This window comes from Cornus florida, unplaced genomic scaffold, assembly GCF_030987335.1.
Source record: "Cornus florida cultivar Cherokee Brave unplaced genomic scaffold, ASM3098733v1 CherokeeBrave_3.0.0_Hap2_Chr06, whole genome shotgun sequence".
Taxonomy (NCBI): domain Eukaryota; kingdom Viridiplantae; phylum Streptophyta; class Magnoliopsida; order Cornales; family Cornaceae; genus Cornus; species Cornus florida.
The window spans coordinates 39305631-39323971 of NW_026775576.1; the positions used below are offsets into that span (position 1 = coordinate 39305631).

General features: G+C 32.4%; 1 protein-coding gene and 1 long non-coding RNA gene across 2 annotated transcripts; both read right to left on the reverse strand.

Annotated features, from left to right (window-relative positions):
- Nucleotides 1-4362: 4362 nt before the first annotated feature.
- LOC132313968 (protein FAR1-RELATED SEQUENCE 5-like) lies at nucleotides 4363-4983 on the reverse strand. Its single transcript, XM_059812900.1, has one exon. It carries the CDS (start codon nucleotides 4981-4983, stop codon nucleotides 4363-4365), a length of 621 nt encoding a protein of 206 aa, XP_059668883.1.
- Nucleotides 4984-12996: 8013 nt separating this feature from the next.
- Nucleotides 12997-15643, reverse strand: LOC132311347 (uncharacterized). Its single transcript, XR_009482935.1, has 2 exons — nucleotides 14697-15643; nucleotides 12997-13562 (listed from the first exon to the last, which is right to left on the reverse strand). It is a non-coding gene; the product is annotated as an uncharacterized LOC132311347 (long non-coding RNA).
- Nucleotides 15644-18341: the final 2698 nt, after the last annotated feature.

An 18341-nucleotide genomic window follows, 5' to 3' on the forward strand; every position in this document is an offset into this window, starting at 1 on the left:
GGATCCAGCAATTCCAGTCAATGTGGTTGCCTTCAGGACAACAATAAGGAACATGCATAAAGAAATTGTGATTCGAAGAAGATCTCAATTTAATAATTATTAACATCTTTCTCGGCGCATACTTCATAAATGTGGTAAATATATCATTTGTCCTCAATAATGTTAATAAATTAATCCCTGCCTCCTTGTCCTCTTCATTGGATAATAATAATGCAATGCACATAGGATATATCGACTCGTAACCATTTGTGCGGAAGAAAGCCAACCCTTTTTTTTTTTCATTGTAACCAATCCAATCAACCTTGTTAAAAAAAACGTATCATATCAACTTATAAAAGAAAGAAATTATATAGTCTTCAAAAAACATATTATGTTCGTACACTTACCACTCCCCTAATAAATCTTGCCACATTATTCCTAGACTAAAGACATTGTTGAAGGTACATAGTTCTTGCTGTGATAGCATTTTCTGGTCCATTAAGTGCAAGTAATTGAATTTTTTCTTCGTAACAATGTATATTTCTGGTCCACGATGCAATGCCCACTGCATCGGTTTCCCTTAATGGTAAGAGAAAAACAGAGCCATGAATTTTATGTTAAACAAAAATCATACTGATGACAACAATTGTGCATAATTAAATAAATAGAATACATGCACAGAACTGACCAAGTATGTTTGTCATGATTGCTCGTAAAAGCTATACGATTAATTCGATAGACAACATCTTCAATCGTATGTTCGAGAAATATATCCATGGACTTTAATGTAATTTATTAGACGACAACGATATAAATAGACGCAAATTGCAAGAGCGGCTGACAATAAAACTGTCTCATACTTGGTGTTTCTGAATATGACGTCTCTTACAAACATTGTGTAACTTGAAACGGCACTAGCAGGGGTTATACAAGTAAGTCAAAAAAATAATTCAAACATTGGTAATAAGTGACTGCTAATTTTCATTACAATAAATTAAGGTGGAAGTACATCAATTGGAATTATTCTTTCTTGCATATCTTGGAGGTGAAATTACGAAGTCATCATCTCCCGGGTCAGAAAAATTCGACAAATCAGAATCTGATTTCAGATCTGGGTCATTCAAAATGGAGGCAATTTGTTTTGCGATCCTCATATGTTTCTTTAGCTTCACTGACTTTCTCCACCTTACGCCATCTCACATAAAGTTGACGGATTTCACGGTTAATCTGAGCAATGATGGAATACATATCTGATGTATCTGCCATTTTCATTTCAAGTGAACGTGGTCATGGAATGGATAGACCTGCTCGTCTACACTCTGCAACAATTACACTCCTCGCCTTTGTTAACTCCCCATACTTAATAAGTTGTTCCGGTTACCATTCAGCTTGAGACACCTGTGGAGGTAGACGGATTGCATCAAGTTGAATATCTTGTAGTACCTCATTTTCACTTTTTACCACTTCAGCATAGTAGTGGGCATTCCATCTGCTGAAGGCCTTGACAACATCTGCATGAGTAGTATAAGTATAATACTTCATATCAAGATACCCTCGTGTCTATGCCTTCGTGTCTGCCAACTTCCTGTATATACCCACATTCTGGACCTTGAAAACAACATAAAACCGATGTGCACCCATTGCTTATACAGAATATGTGATGTGAATATGAGACGAATGATATGGAGATGAAGACTCCCTGAATATTTAAACTTCAAGTTCAGCAATGGGAAAACATAACTCGCCTCTTTAATGTTCTTACCAAACCATAATGAATTGTCCAAACAACTACAAGTGTAGGTGGAAAGTAATTGTCCAAACAAACCATAGCCTCTTTACAGTTCTTACCAACAACTTCACCAAACCGAAATATTTAATGTGCAATAATAAATGCAATCTACATAAATAAACTGTAAAAAGTCTTTCTAAGATCACATAGGAAGCAAAAGATTTAAGTTTATATATGTTTTCAATAACATATTTGTACCAAAAGAGATAAATGCACCAATTTTTATGTCCTTGAGAATGTTCTGTTCTGCTTATTTTCGACAGACTTGTTGGTGAAATGTCTGATTCGTGTTTGCTATTGGCACAGGGGACATTGGCGCGACATTCGATTGACATACATCTTCTACATCAACTCCTTTTTAGTATCATGATTCACACAAAACAGTACATAAGTTGTTAGCAATTTCAACAGCAAATTTATTTAAAATTTGAGCCTTATGAATATAATATACACTTACCAGATTCAACGTGAATGGTTCCTCATATGCATATGGGGTCATTACTGGTTCACTTAAAAATAGGTTACTTAATGGAGTCATGGGTTCACCAAAATAAGATGTACGAGGGCTATTATCCGATTCCTGGGGTTGTGTTGAAGGTCCTGGCCTATTAAATTCTTCAGACATGAATATGTGTGATGGAATTTTAGCACCCTTGAAACAATCAAACATCAACTCAAGTGTTATGATATACATATAGTTTCGGATATGTCAATCTTAGAAGAACACTCACATTGTGTAAAATATATGAAGGGGTGGTAATACCACCACTGTAACCTGCCACTCCGATAACAATGCCACCATTGGAATTCTATATAACATAAATTGAGAAAATTATTGTTTAAAAATTATATAATAAGAACAGAGATAAAACGATAACATAACAGAGTCAAACCACGCATATAAAGGTAAATACATACATGCTAAGATATACACATAGTTTCGGATATGTCAATCTTAAAAGAAGACTCACATTGTGTAAAATATATAAAGGGGTGGTAATAGCACCACTGTAACCTGCCACTCCGGCAACAACGCCACCAATGGAATTCTATATAACACAAATTGAGCAAATTGTTGTTTCAAAATTGTTATAATAAGAATAGAGATAAAACGATAAACATAACAGAGCAAAACCACGCACATAAAGGTAAATACATACATACTAAGGCTAAGGGTATGTACCTCTAAATTACGGTTGTCAGTCTTTTTCTTCTTTGTAGTGCCTTTTTCCAACACAGATATGAACTTACGCCTTCTTCCTTTTGATGTATCTTTGGTGGCATTCCCCTTCAGATTAATTCTTCGAATGCTTTGCACAATGTCTTTGATGGCAGCCCTAGGATTATGTACTGATCCTTGGGCATTTTGCTTCAAACTACTAAGCTGCATCAAAACATTATTGAATCCGTCGTGGCTAAGGGATGCAATGGAAGATATTTCTGTGAGATGACGACAAAGTATTCTATGCCGTTGTCTCTTCTCAAGTTTAGGATCCGTCAGCATATGTATGCCAATTAAATCTTCCAATCTGTGGTCCTTGGCATTTCTTATCCACTTTTTCAAAACATATCGGCTTGGTATTTTGTTTGCAGACTTCTTATCTCTAAAGACTTACAGAGTATGGCTGCACATGACACCCTCCATTTCAAACTTTCCACAAGAACAAGACAAATGGTCGTCACGTACGTGTCCGTATCACTCGTCGTATCACCTTGTCATTATACAGCGCAACTTCATACACAAATTCCCCGTTACCATTGTCATTGCAGTTCAGGATATAATGACTCATATAAGCTATTAATAATTGAACCTGAAAAAGTTCAAATATGTTAGCAGTGTACACATGTCCAGCGTGATCTAATATGGGAGACCTTGCTTTCATCTTAGGCATCTTCTGCACCAAACCATATTCAGCTTGATATTCCTTGTACCTCTTGTCATACAACAAGGTGTTGAAATGCTTGAAGAAATTTAGAAGTGCATATTGTCTAGATAAGTACTGTTTCAAGCCACTGTTGAAGCTTTCACTTAGTTGTGTGGTACGCATACCAAAAGACCATACATTTTTTACGTATGCCTTGGCACATACATGTTTCAAACGAAACAAGTTAGCCAACCATGTATTATTCTCCACACCAAATTTCTTTTCCATCAAAGCCCATTCCTGTAAAAACTCATCATGCTCGTCAATGTCAAACATTCATTTGGAGATCACACTTTTCATGCTTTTCCCACCAATAGACAAGTTGTCGATATGCTTTTGCGCATTAAGCATAAGGTGTCGCGTACACAGTTGATGATTTGTGTCGAGCATTACCTGTACTAATGCCTTTGTCATTGCTCCATCTTGGTCAGTCAATATTGTCCTGGGCACTTTACTGGGCATTACGTTCAAGAATGTATTAAACAACAAAGTAAATGAATCTGCCGTCTCATCATACATGAAAACGGCACCAAACACAACTGTTTACCGATGATGGTTCAAACCGAGAAAAACACCCAAAGGCCTATTACCTTAAACAAGTTTGTACATTGTATCAAAGGTAACCACATCTCCAAAATGGCTATAATCTGATATCATTTTCGAATCGGCCTAAAATATATTAGTTATCATTGTATCTGTGTCCAGTTGGACATCATGAAAAAATGATGAATCTTCCAATGACTGAGTTTGGAAATAATTCATGAGCCAAACTGCCGCTCCACATTCTAACTCATTCTGTCTTCTTATCCTAATATAATTTTGTACATTAACCTTGGTATAGCCAATTGCTTCTCTACTTCCAACTTGCCTGGAGCTTAATTCGAAGGCTTCACGAACTATTATTCCAGAATCACATGCCAGCTCCACATCAATACCTTGCACTAAGCTAATTTTTCGCTGCGATTGCATCATGTGGGTGCACTGCTGCATGATGAGGGGATGGTTGTGACTTTCTTCAAACTGTCTTACAACGAACTTTTGCAAACCCACATCATACCTTACTAACATGCGTGCACCACGATTTGTGCGTGTTTCAGCCCTTAGTTTTTTTGTTTTTCCGTCTCTCTTGTCCTTACCTCTTAAACCTTCCTTACTACATACAAACAACCTAGATGTTATTTTTCCATCCTTCCGATTTTTATTTTTGTACTCCTTCCGAATAGTAAAACCAACTCTGCCACCACAATTGTTGTAAAAATCATACGCCACATCTTTAGAATCAAACTCCATTTCAATACATGGTTTCTATTGTACTTCATGTACCTCGCAGTCTGATTCGCTATCTGTTTCTTCAATATTAATAGTTCCATCTTCCATGGCCATAACTTAAATATAAAACTTACAAATTCAAAAATTACAAAAGTAAGCATAAGACGTAAGTATTAACATAGTTCAACTAACACCACCTTTCACTAGCATGTATCAACAGTTTAATAAATATTCCATCAAATATTTTACCTAACATCTTCACATGAAACTGATAGAATAATATAATGCATATTCACATATGCATACACTTTTTCAACATGTGGCAGTACTTATATGAACATAACATATAAAAATAACTTAACATACTTCAAGAGAACTTCATAAAGGCAAATCATTTAAAGTGGGAATCAAATGAACTTTTTTACTGAACAACATAACTTTTTACAAACACATATCAACACTTTAATAAATAAATCATCACATCTTTTAACTAACTTTTTTACATGAATTTAAGTGATTGAGTAATATAATAAATATCCACACTTTTATATATTTTTGCAACATGTGGCACTACTTATATGAACATGTCATACAAAATATATCATAACATACTTCAACTGAACCTCATAAAGACATTTAAAGTGGGAAGCAAATTAATTTTTGAACTAAACAGTATAACGTTTAACAAACAGCTGTCAACAGTATACTAAATACAACATCACATCTTTTACCTAACATCTTCACATGAATTTAAATCATAGAGTAATATAATGCATGTCCACACATTCATACAGTTTTCCAACATGTGTCACCACTTATATGAACATGTCATACAAAATATATCCTTACATACTTCGACTGAACTTATAAAGGCAAATCATTGAAAGTGGGAAGCAAATGAACTTTTGAACTGAACAACATAACTTTTTACAAACATGTGTTAACAGTTTATTGAATAAACCATCACATCTTTTATCTAACATCTATTCATACACTTTTCCAATATGTGACATGATTTATATGAACATGTCAAATAAAATTATTCCTAACATACTTCAACCAACCTCATAAATGAAAATCATTTAAAGTGGGAACCAAAAAAACTTTTGAACTGGACAGCATAACCTTTTACAGATAGGTGTCAACAGTTTAATAAATACACCATCACATTTTTTAACCTAACATCTTCACCTGATTTTAACAGATTGAGTAATATAATGTATGTCCACACATTCATACACTTTTCCAACATATGGCAGAACTTATATGACCATGTCATACAAAATTATTTCTAACATACTTCAACTGCACCTCATAAAGGCAAATTATTTGAAGTGGGAAGCAAATGTACTTTTGAACTCAACAACATAATCTTTTACAAACAGGTGTCAACAGTGTAATAAATAAACCACCACATATTGTACCTAACATGTTGACCTGATTTTAATAGATTGAGTAACATAATACATGTCCACACATTCATATACTTTTCCAACATGTGGCACCACTTATATGGACATGTCATACAAAATTATTCCTAACATATTTTAACTGAACCTCATAAATGCATTTAAAGTGAGAAGTAAATGAATTTTTGAACTGAGCAATATAACCTTTTACAAACAGGTGTCAACAGTTTACTAAATAAACCATCACATATTTTACCTAACATCTATTCATACACTTTTCTAACATGTGGCACCACTTATATGAACATATCATACAAAATTATTCTTAAAATACTTCGACTGAACCTCATAGAGGCATTTAAAGTGAGAACCAAATGAATTTTTGAACTGAACAACATAACCTTTTACAAACAGGTGTCAACAGTTTAATAAATAAATCATCACATTTTTTACCTAACATCTATTCATATACTTTTCCAACATGTGTCACCACTTATATGAACATGTCATACAAAATTATTCCTAACATACTTCAACTGAACCTCATAAAGAAAAATCATTTAAAGTGGGAAGCAAATGAACTTTTGAACTGGACAATATAACCTTTTATAAACAAGTGTCAACAGTTTAACAAATAAACCATCACATCTTTAACCTAACATCTTCACATGATTTTAACAGATAGAGTAATATAATGCATGTCCACGCATTCATATAGTTTTTCAACATGTGGCAACATTTATATGAACATGTCATACAAAATATATCTAAACATACTTCAACTACAAAACATAGCTTTTCAAAAACAAGTGTCAGCATCTTTATTTATAAACCATTACATCTTTTTACTAACATTCTCACAAATTTTACTTATAAAGTAATATTATGCATATCATAAACTTTTCCAACTTGTGACACCACTTATATGAACATATCATTCAAAAGAAATCCTAACATACTTCAACTGAGCAACATAACATTTTACAAAAAACTCTCAACAGTTCAATAAATAAACCATCACATTTTAATAAATTCAGTAATATCATGGATATGTAAACATTCATTACATTTTCCAACATTGGCACCACTTATTAGTATAACTAAATTTGACATTCCAAACCAATTTCAATGACACAGTACAATGAACTTAATTTTAATACAGTAGAAAATATATTAAGATTGTCTCTCAATTTCTGATCAAAACATAACTATAAGTAAATAAATTTCAATGCAACAGTACACTTCGTTCAGGTGTTTCTCCCTCTCAATTTCTGATCGAAAAATATTATGACACTCATATTGTTTTGTTGGCTCTTAATTTATTGAATCAAAATTAATTAAGGGATTGTTTCACAAACCAAATATAAAACAATTGGCTTAATATATCACAAATTCAATTACTATAATCACATGTAAAATAGACTTCTAAATTAGATGTAAACACATATCTCCAGTAGAAAAAATATTATCACACTCACACTGTTTTGTTGTGTCTTAATTTATTGAATCAGAATTAATTCAGGAGTTATTTTACAAACCAAATATAAAAAAATTGCCTTACTATATCACAATTTCAATTACTATAATTAGATGGCAAATAAACTTATAAATTATATGTAAACACATATGTCTACTGGAAAAAATATTATCACACTCACTGTTTTCTTGTATCTTAATTTATTGAATCGTATATAATTCATGGGTTTTATATTTCATAAGCCAAATATAAAACAAAATTACTAATATATCACAAATTCAATGACTACAATCAGATGCAAAATAGACTTATAAATGACATGTAAATAAAACTACAGATTCTACAAATTTAAAATACATATGCAGAACAACAAACAAAGTAAAATTTAGCTTAACTGAAATATATAAAAATACAGAAAAACAAACAAACCAAATTCTTGTACAAATATATATGCTTCTTTGAAGACGAACAATGTTTACAAAGCTTGGTCTGTGGGCGGATTCTTGATCAGCAGAGAGAGACTTAAATTTCAGAGGGATAGAGATCTGAACGAAGTTTCAATTTAAGAGGGAGAGTTGAATTTCAGAGGGAGAGAGACCTGAATGAAGCTTGGTCTTTGGCCGGATTCTTCAAATTTCAATTTCAAAGGGACAAACACCTAAACGAAGCTTGGTTATTCATCGGATAAGCTTCGCCTTTGGCTGGATTCTTGGTCAATGACCGGATTCTTCATGACTTCAATTTCAAAGGGAGAGAGGGCTGAATTTCAGAGGCAAATAATGATACAAAAGTTGAGGATAAACATTTTTGTTTTGGGGGGAAATAAGATACCAGATTTGGGGGGATATAAGAAATCACTTTCAGGGGGAAATTTAAGATCGTATGTTTGCGCCAAGTACAAATATATAGGTACAAATACATAGGTACATATAGAGGGTGTTCGAAGACGATTTTTTCCCTTTTCGAAGATTACTCCTTGCATTACTGGCTTACAGTCACTCCTTGTGCAACATTTACAAAGCTCCATTAAGAGTCGAAGCTTTTCCAAAAACTAGAGCTTCAGCTACTAGATGAACTATCTGACAAAATACAGAGCAACATGAAAAACATGACCATCCGTATTTATGTCAATAGTTCCATTCTTTAGAGCCCATCATAAGCTCCATCATTAGATTGTGATGTATATTACAAGAAGAAGAGGCATTTTATTAGACAAAGTGTAATTAAAATTTTTGCTGGCTATTTTTGTTAGAATAAACATAAAATGATAAAATATTAGATAGTTAACCAAATAATGAAATGACATATTTCTAATAGTTGGAATTAGGTAGGGGTGACAAATGGGTAGGTTGGGCCAGATTTGGGTTGGGTTGAAAATGAGCGGGTTAAACATGAGTCAAGATTCATATTCAACTCACTCAAAATGGGTTAAAAATGGACGAATTGAAAATGTATAGGGTTAACCCGTTAAAACTTATATTGATAATTAAAAAAATAGAATTTTCTTAAAAATTTTGATATTTACAAACATGGAAAAGGAAAATTTAATTTGCATATTTGTAAAAATAAAATAAAAAATGATCGTGAAACCCGCCCAAAATATTAATGAAATTTTTTTTAAAATTTTGATGTTTACAAACATGGAAAAGGAAAATGTAATTTGTATATTTGTATAAAAAAAATTAACCCGTGAAATCCAACCGACCGACCCAAAATATTGATATTTTAAAAATTAAATTTTCTTAAAAATTTTGATGTTTACAAACATGAAAAAGAAAAATGTAATTTGTATATTTATTTAAAAAAAAAATAAAAAATTGATCCATGAAACCCGTACGACCCGCCCAAAATATTGATGTTTTAAAAATAAAATTTTCTTAAAAATTTTAATGTTTACAAACATAGAAAAAGAAAATGTAATTTGCATATTTGAAAAATAAAAAAAATAAAATAAAAAAATTGACCCGTAAAATCCCACCAACTGGTCCAAAATTTTGATGTTTAAAAAATAAAATTTTCTTAAAAAATTTGATGTTTACAAACACGAAAAAGGAAAATGTAATTTGTATATTTGTAAAAATAAAAATAAAAATAAATAAATAAATGAATTATTGACCCGTCCAAAATATTGATTTTAAAAAATAAAATTTTCTTAAAAATTGACCAATGAAATCCGACCCACTCACCAAAAATATTGATGTTTAAAAAATAAAATTTTCTTAAAAATTTTAATGTTTACAAATATGGAAAAGGTAAATGTAATTTGTATATGTGTAAATATATTTTTATATGTATATAATTCGTGAAACCTGCACGACCCGCCCAAAATATGGGTTGAGAATAAACTGGGTTGGGCCAGCCCAACTTGCAGCCCTTCGTGAGAGATAAATAATTTGAGTGCAATATAGAATAAATGTGTGTTATGTATCTATTATGTTATGGGTGAAATATGAATAACCATATTCAACCTATCTTGACCATCAAATTAAGTGATTAAAAATTACCCAATCCATTTTTAACTCATCTTAAATATGATTCACCTATAATATTTAAAAAACGAACGGATATGAACGGATTGATGGTTTGTTACCAATTTTGCGACCCTTAGAATTAGGCTTGTAAACATAGTTGTTAAAGGCTCAAGGCGCACAAAAGCGCAAATGCCTCCTGGAGCCTGAGGTGCAAGGTGCAAGGCGAGGTGCGCGCCCGACTGAAGTAAGGCACACGTTGAAAAAATAAATAAATAAAACCCACCCAATAAAATATTAAAGATGCAATAGTATATATAAAGATGTAAAAGTCAACTAAATGAATTACTTAAGTTAAATATTCAACATAAAGATTGCAAAACCAAGTAAATCAAGTACTTGAGTTCAACAGTGAATAATCATACATATTAAAACTAAAACAAACAAACATAAACATCATATATGGACGGCATAACATGTTCATACATTTATATGCATTCACTTATTACTTGCACATACTATATGAGATTTATCTACTATATGAGATGTAATATATATGCATATATGGACTGCATGATACCATATACCAACAGAATTGTATACTACAATTTATTCTAGTAGCACAGATTATAAAAATATAAAAATAAAAAGTAAAAAGAAGACAAAAAAAAAAAAAAAAAAAAAAAAAAAAAAAAAAAAAACAACAAATCTGCCAGGACTCAGGAGAGAGCTGAGACTCGAGAGAAGAAGAAGAAAAGAAGAAAAAGAAAAAGAAAAAGAAAAAGAAGAATAAAACTGAAGGAAAAAATAAATAAATAAAAAAAATAAAAAGAAGAAGAAAAATAAAAATAAATGATATAAATCTGGCAAGAAAGAGTTGAGAGAAGAAAAGAAGAAGAAGAAAAGAAGAAAAAAAAAAATCTGACAGATCCGGCAGATTCAAGAAGAGAAGGAGAGAAGAAGAAGAGAAGAAGGAGAACTTACTTGCTCAGTGTTTGCCGACGGCGCGACGCAGATCCGAGAGTCCGAGTGAGCACTGTATTGCCTTCGCTGTCTCTGTCTTCTTCTTTCCTTTGCTTCTCTTTTTTTTTTTTTTTTTGTTTTTTATTTTGCAAGGCTTTCGGCTTTGAGCTTTCTACTATATTAAGTAATAAAATAATAGAATACAATAATATAACAATACATACTTACACAGAGTCACAGACAATAAACAAACAATAAAAAAATAGCGAAAAAAAGTAAAAAAATCACAGTTTCATGCAGGCGCGCCTTTATAGCACCCGTAGCCTGGTGCCTTGGTCGGAAAAGCGCACGCCTCTCTTAACACAAACGCCTTAAGTGTACCCAAGGCGCAAACATGGCGCCTGGAGGCGCCTTGCGCCTCCGGCGCCTTTGACAACTATGCTTGTAAATGCTTAGAAAGCATAATACTTGGACAAAGCAAGTTAAGATAGCTTTTCATGTTCCTCTAATTGTTGAGTAATAATATTTAGGCCTATTTGTTTGGCCAAATAATCTAAACCAATAGAATTTTTATTCATTTGACGTAAGATAATTTCAAGTGTGGGTCATATCACCACATCAAAAGAATGAAAACTCTTCAACTATACAATAGCTTAGAGAAATCAGCCTAACAATCATTTTCCTACAAATAGCTTTAGAGAAATCCGCCTAACAATCATTTTCATTCAATCTCAACCGAGTCAGTTAAAACCGACCCTCTCACACTCGTGTGAACATGGTTTTATCACTGCTCATTTGTCTATTAATTACTCATATCATATTAGGGAGGAAAACACACAAGACAAAAAAAATGGTGCCACATTTTTCTCCATAGGTGTATTCAAATCATCAAATGGTGGGCGAAGGCCCATCGCAGTCATTGCCATTAAGGGAGTTGTTAATAAGATGACAATAACAAAAATTGAAAAAAACCAAATTTTCGAGGAGCAGACACGAAATTCTCTCCTACTATATATATATATATATACATATATATATATAAACATACACAAATATAAAATCAAAACCAAGTAGTTTCTTTAATTGGCAAGTTTTTACCCTAGATAGGAGAACAAATTTGCGAATGAAATTGGATTTGATAACCATCTAAACAATTCTATATGCGCGATGGAACCAAATTATCCCATAGCTAGGAATGTCTGTTGCACCATTAGCTCCTAAAGATTTTATGAAATTGGAGTAAGAAACATCGACTGTCAACATCGACTGTCACTCTACTACAAAGCCATGCAGCTCCCCACAACAACCCACAACAAATCAATCATCCTTTAATTTTTAATTTTTATTTTTTAAAGAATTAAGTGGAACAGAATTGCTTTCTAATTCTAACTTAATAATCTGTGATTAGGAAAAAGGAAAAAAAAAATTCAGAATAGATATTAAACAGTGTGTTCATATATAGGCAACCCCAATTGAGCATATACATACCTTATATCCAGAATATGAGCAATAGAATGGGAAAACTGCATAGCCAAATGAGTAACAATAAGAACCTCTATATTGATTGCATTGCAAACTGCATTACTTTCTTTGCAGTTTACTCTTGTTAAAAGCTTTATTGCCATTGTGAACCAAAAGCCCTTAATTGAAAAGACAAAACAAGGAGAGAAAAAAAAAAAAAAAAAAAAAAAAGACACGTAGACAATCACACTTATGATTATCAGAACAAATTTTTAGCGAAGACTTCAATAGCTGCATCATCTTCATATCAATAGCATAAACACACCAAATAAAAAGAGATACAGTTGATACGTACATACAACTTTTCAATCATAAATTTCAATCTAAACACAAAGTGAGAATTGCTGTGCTACAGCCTCCAGGTCCACAAGGCCTTACTTCTGATATGGTTATTATTATGGTAATATGCCGAATACCAACTTGTTTGATTTGTTGAAGTAGCCAAGAAGATGCAAATAAGCTAACTACCCAACTTCTGAACATAACTACCAAAATCTCCCATATCTAACATCACAGCAGAGAACCCCAGCACGGTGAATCGATGCTGAAACACCAGTCAAAGACTCCACATTTGAGCTCGAGAAATGAGACATGGCGTGCACGTTTCTTCTTGAGTGCCTCTATTTCCTTATCTAGCACAGCAAGAGTGGCAAATGTACTATCAATCTTGAGTCCCCTGATTTTCTTCTTCCTTTTCTGTGCTTTCTACATTGCAGTCTTCTTCAACCACCACATCAAAGTAAATTCACCACCCTTGCTGAGCTAGATAAAGAAAAAGATGCAGTAACAGTAAAGCTGAAGGCACTCAAGAAGAAAGATGACTTTGTGTCTAGTGAAGGCACTCAAGAATAGCCAAAGATGACTTTGTGCCTAGTGAAGGTATAACTTATAAGAAACATCAATAGAGTAAAGACATAATTTTGCATTACATATATGGTTTTACATAGCAATTAATTTAATACTGCAGTACTTCGTGTTTCATTTTTAAAATGATTAATTGTAATCAGAGATGATGCAATGAACATGAGCAAACAAGTTGGACATTGGAGGTTTCAATTTTTTTCCTCTCTCCTGTTAAGCATGACAATAACAATGCAAGTCCTTATCCTCATTAGAAGAGTCTTGAACCGCATTGTGTTCCATGGACTATCCTATTTCCCTAAATTTACCCTTTTGTCTGCACGAAAATATATTACATGTGTACAAACTCAAAATCTAATATTTGAATCCTTTATATGTTATGACAGAATAAGAAAAGATCAAATTTCAAGATAAATATTGTAATGTAAGAAAATCCTTGGTAAATAACAATTAACTTACCAAAATTATCATCCAACAACAGCTACAACCTGCTTTAACATCTTCTCTACTACAAACTACATCTTTTTCACATATTTGACCCAAAATTTTTTTTTTTTTTTTTTTCAAATTCTCTTTTACAAATTCCAATTTATTCTGAACTGCAAATAGAATCCTATTTTAAATTACAATCCAATTACTTTTCAAATTCTAATTCCAAATCCAAAAAAAAAAAAATAATAATGAAAATGGTTCCAAACAAAGTGTAAGATATATCTCATCACCAAACAAGTAAAATGTAAAATGTAAAGTAATGAAAGAACAAAAGAGAAGTAAAAGTGAAAGAAACACACTAGTAGAACCTTAAAATTCCCAAAGAAGGCTTCTACCATAAATAGTCAAATTAAATAGAATAATTGGGATCAATAAATTCAAGATAAATAGGCCACTGACATATATATATATATATATATCCAATAGAAAACATATGCAATAAATCAAGTTCTCAAACTTCGAACATGAACAACCTGCTACTACAGGTGGTCTTCTAAACTTTTATCAGAGTTTATTGTGGATTTGGGCATTAGAGAAGCGTACCTTTGCAAATCATAATCAACAGATTATCGGAGATTGATGAGGGTGAAAGTGAATCTACTGTGACAGTTGGCCACATGATTTATAGAGGATAGCTTCGCAAAATAAACAAACATAGATCATGTAACAGTATGAAACAAAGACTTATGGTCTCATTTCAATAATCGAAGATCCAAATTTTTGTTTGTAGTAAAAACCAAACCGTGGCTTGATTAGATTGCAGGGCTATCCTGGATAAATCATGTGGCCAGCAGCCACAAGGGGCATGATGGTGATAAATCTATGTACAGACAGAGCATGAAAACTCAACCTCCTTATTCTTCCAACCATAGATAATCAGGGATGCGGGTGAGTTAGATGTTGCTAACTCCTCTTGATCGCATCCCTTGATTATCTGTGATAGAAAGAAAGAAAGAAAGAAAAATAAGGAGGATGACTTGTCTTGCTATGCTTGTGGATCGAAGTGAATAAATCTCTCTCTATGTGATCCAAACAAAGAAGACAGTGACTAAAAAGAAAGAAGAGATAATTTGTTTGAATAAGAAAGCCAGATCCGAAGAAGAACAGACATGAGGGTAGGGGAGGTGAGAGGAAGAAAAGGTGAGGCGCAGGGGCGGAGCCAGGATCGTGTGACTGGGGGGGCCAAAGTGAGGGACTGAGTGAGAGAACTGAGAAGAGAGAATCTGATGGACTGAGTGAGATACGCATTATGCAGCGAAAAAAAAAAAACCCCAAAATTTCAAGGAAAAGAAGAGGTAGGGTGGAGGGACACGAAGGAAACAAACAAAAAAAAAAAATGGGTCAAAGCATTATAAAATAATATATATTATAACTAAACAAAAAACATGCCAGGGAACAAGAGATTTAGAAAAACTGAAAAACAAGATTTTTTATTTTAAAATATGTTAAAAGAAGTAAAGATGATATAATAAATTATATATATATATATATATATATATATATATAATAAACTAAAAAAATTTTTGCGGGGCCAAAGGTACTCATTACCTTACACAAGTTCTACTAAACTGTTTTTCAACCTATACTAATAAAAGATACTGAATTTCTTGCAGGGGCCAGGCCCCCCATCGCCTACCCCTGGCTCTGCCGCCGGTGAGGCGACTTTTTCTTGCTTTGAGGGCTGCTGGTGAAACCCTAGGTTTGGGAAAATAGGTTCTTGCTCCTTCTCCACTCCTTTGCCTTTCCTTTTTATCTACAAAAATGAAAGGAGTGAATGATGCCAACAATAAATAAATACATGAGTGAATGGGTGACTTTCCCATTCCTTCTACTGAGAGGTGCACACGATACGGTTAGGAATTAAAATCGAAATGGAATCAGAATCGAAATCGGAATCGAAATCGATCTCAACTATTCCTTAAAAATGGAACCGGAATTGTTGAGATCTGAAACCGAACCGAACCAGAATTCACGGTTCAATTCCGATTCAGTTCTAAGGAATCGTTGACTATCGTTGACTGCTACAATGGAAAACAAAATTTTCTAGGACCTTTGCAAATCTTCGGCCACCCCTTTTCCTTCCAAAAAAAAAAAAAAAAAGAGAATAGGATTTAGTTTGCAAAACAAGAATTATAGTCTTATAGACCTTGATTAATTGATTTAGAAAAAAAAAAAAAATTTAAAACAAAACCCAATATGCCAATATGGGTTTTGAACATTTGATTCTTGCAGACAGATAGATAAAGTGAAAAATATGGGTTTTGAATTTCTGATAGATTTTGTAGTTTGCAGTTGGAGAGAGAGAGAAAGAAAGAAGTTCAAAGTCAAGAACGAGAATAGAGATGGAGGCGATTGGGAAGGCTGAAATGATTTGCCCTAATTTTTTTTTTTGGTTTAGGATTACTAATAATATAATCATATATATATATATATATATATATATATATATATATATATATATTACAGTTCAGTTCGGTTCCGGAACTGAACCTTGAGACCTGAAATGATTTGCCCTAAAAATATTTTGTTTTTTTGGTTTAGAATTACTAATAATATAATCAAATATATATAATACACACACACATACACACACACACACACACATATATATATTACGGTTCGGTTCAGTTCCGTGAGATCGGAACCGAAATCGAACCGAATCTCAACGGCTCCTCATTTTAGGAACCGGGACCGGAACTGGAACCGTAAGAACCGGAACCGAAGCCCCGGTTCAGTTCAGTTCCTGTTCCGGTCCTAGTTCCATGGTTCTTTTGTGCATACCGAGATATTGGGGGAGCTGGCTCATCAAAATAGTAAGGGTGCATGTTTGGTACACATAAATATAATGCAAGTGAGAATAGAATGCAAATAATGTAGGAATGGAACATGCATTCTTCTTATTCTAAATAATGTAGGAATGGTATGATCATTCTTCTGATTTCATTAAGAATGGAATGAGATTCTCATTTTTGTGTTTGGTTTGACAAAATAAAAGGCTAGAATGGAAGATTTATAAATTAATTTTTTTAAAATACCCTTACTTGTACTATATGAGTTATATTAAAACATAATAACATATTCTTAATATTATAAAATAAAATAAGCTTATACCAATTCATATATTTTTATAAAATGCAAAAAAATACAATTATCTTATAATGTGTAATGTATTTTTTTTTTTTAATTTTAAATATCTTATAAAATGCAATACAAATGTATCACCTGCTTGCCACAGTATCGAAGATGTAACAAATATTTATTAAAAATGATCTGATATAGGTTTAAAAGAATTCTATTACTTGAATTTACATATTTGCATCACTTGCTTGCCAAGACAATAAAAATAGTCAAACCAAAACACCATATTTGGCCTACAATAAAAGAAGCATTAAAAGGACCCAATAAAGTAGAACAAGCTGAAAGCATAAAATTTGTGATTTTAATTGCAAAAACAAATTAATCATTCACAAACCAAATTATAAGAGCTACATAAATATCCAAAAAGAACTACATGGGTCATCCAAATCATATTCAAAAGTCCAAACTTAATAAGAGTTATATAAATATCCAAAAATCATATTCAAAAGTTTAAGTAGCATCATAGAACGACTTGTTCATCCAAAACCATATCCAAAAGTTTAAGTAGCATCATTGAACCACTTGTTCATCCAAAAATCATATCCAAAAGTTTAAGTAGCATTTAAAGAATTACTTCCTTAACCCATGCTTCCTACTCCTCATCTTTAGTTGTAAAAAAAAAAAAAATCAAGCAAGTTTAGCAGTTACTCTATATCGCTCTACCATGCCAAAATTGGATAATATTTTCAGTTCTTCATCTAGGTCGAGTTTCATATCTTTGACTGATGCGTCTTCAATTGCTCTACTAACACATTCATTACATGAATCCATCTTAGAGCCAATGTGTAATACTCCTAGTTTTCAAAAGGATAGAATTGGAAATTTAATTTTTATTTTTTCATTGAGTAATTGATTTAGTTATGTGTTAGTTTACTTGATTATTTGTGTAATTGTTTTTAATTGCATTCATTGTTTAAGTTAATTAATTAATTGTTGTAATTATGGATTTGATTGTTTTATTTAATTATTTTAATTGGATTAATTTTGTGATAGTTGATTTAGTTTGTTCTCAACGTGACTGTTATATAGCTTTTCATTGGGTTTATAATT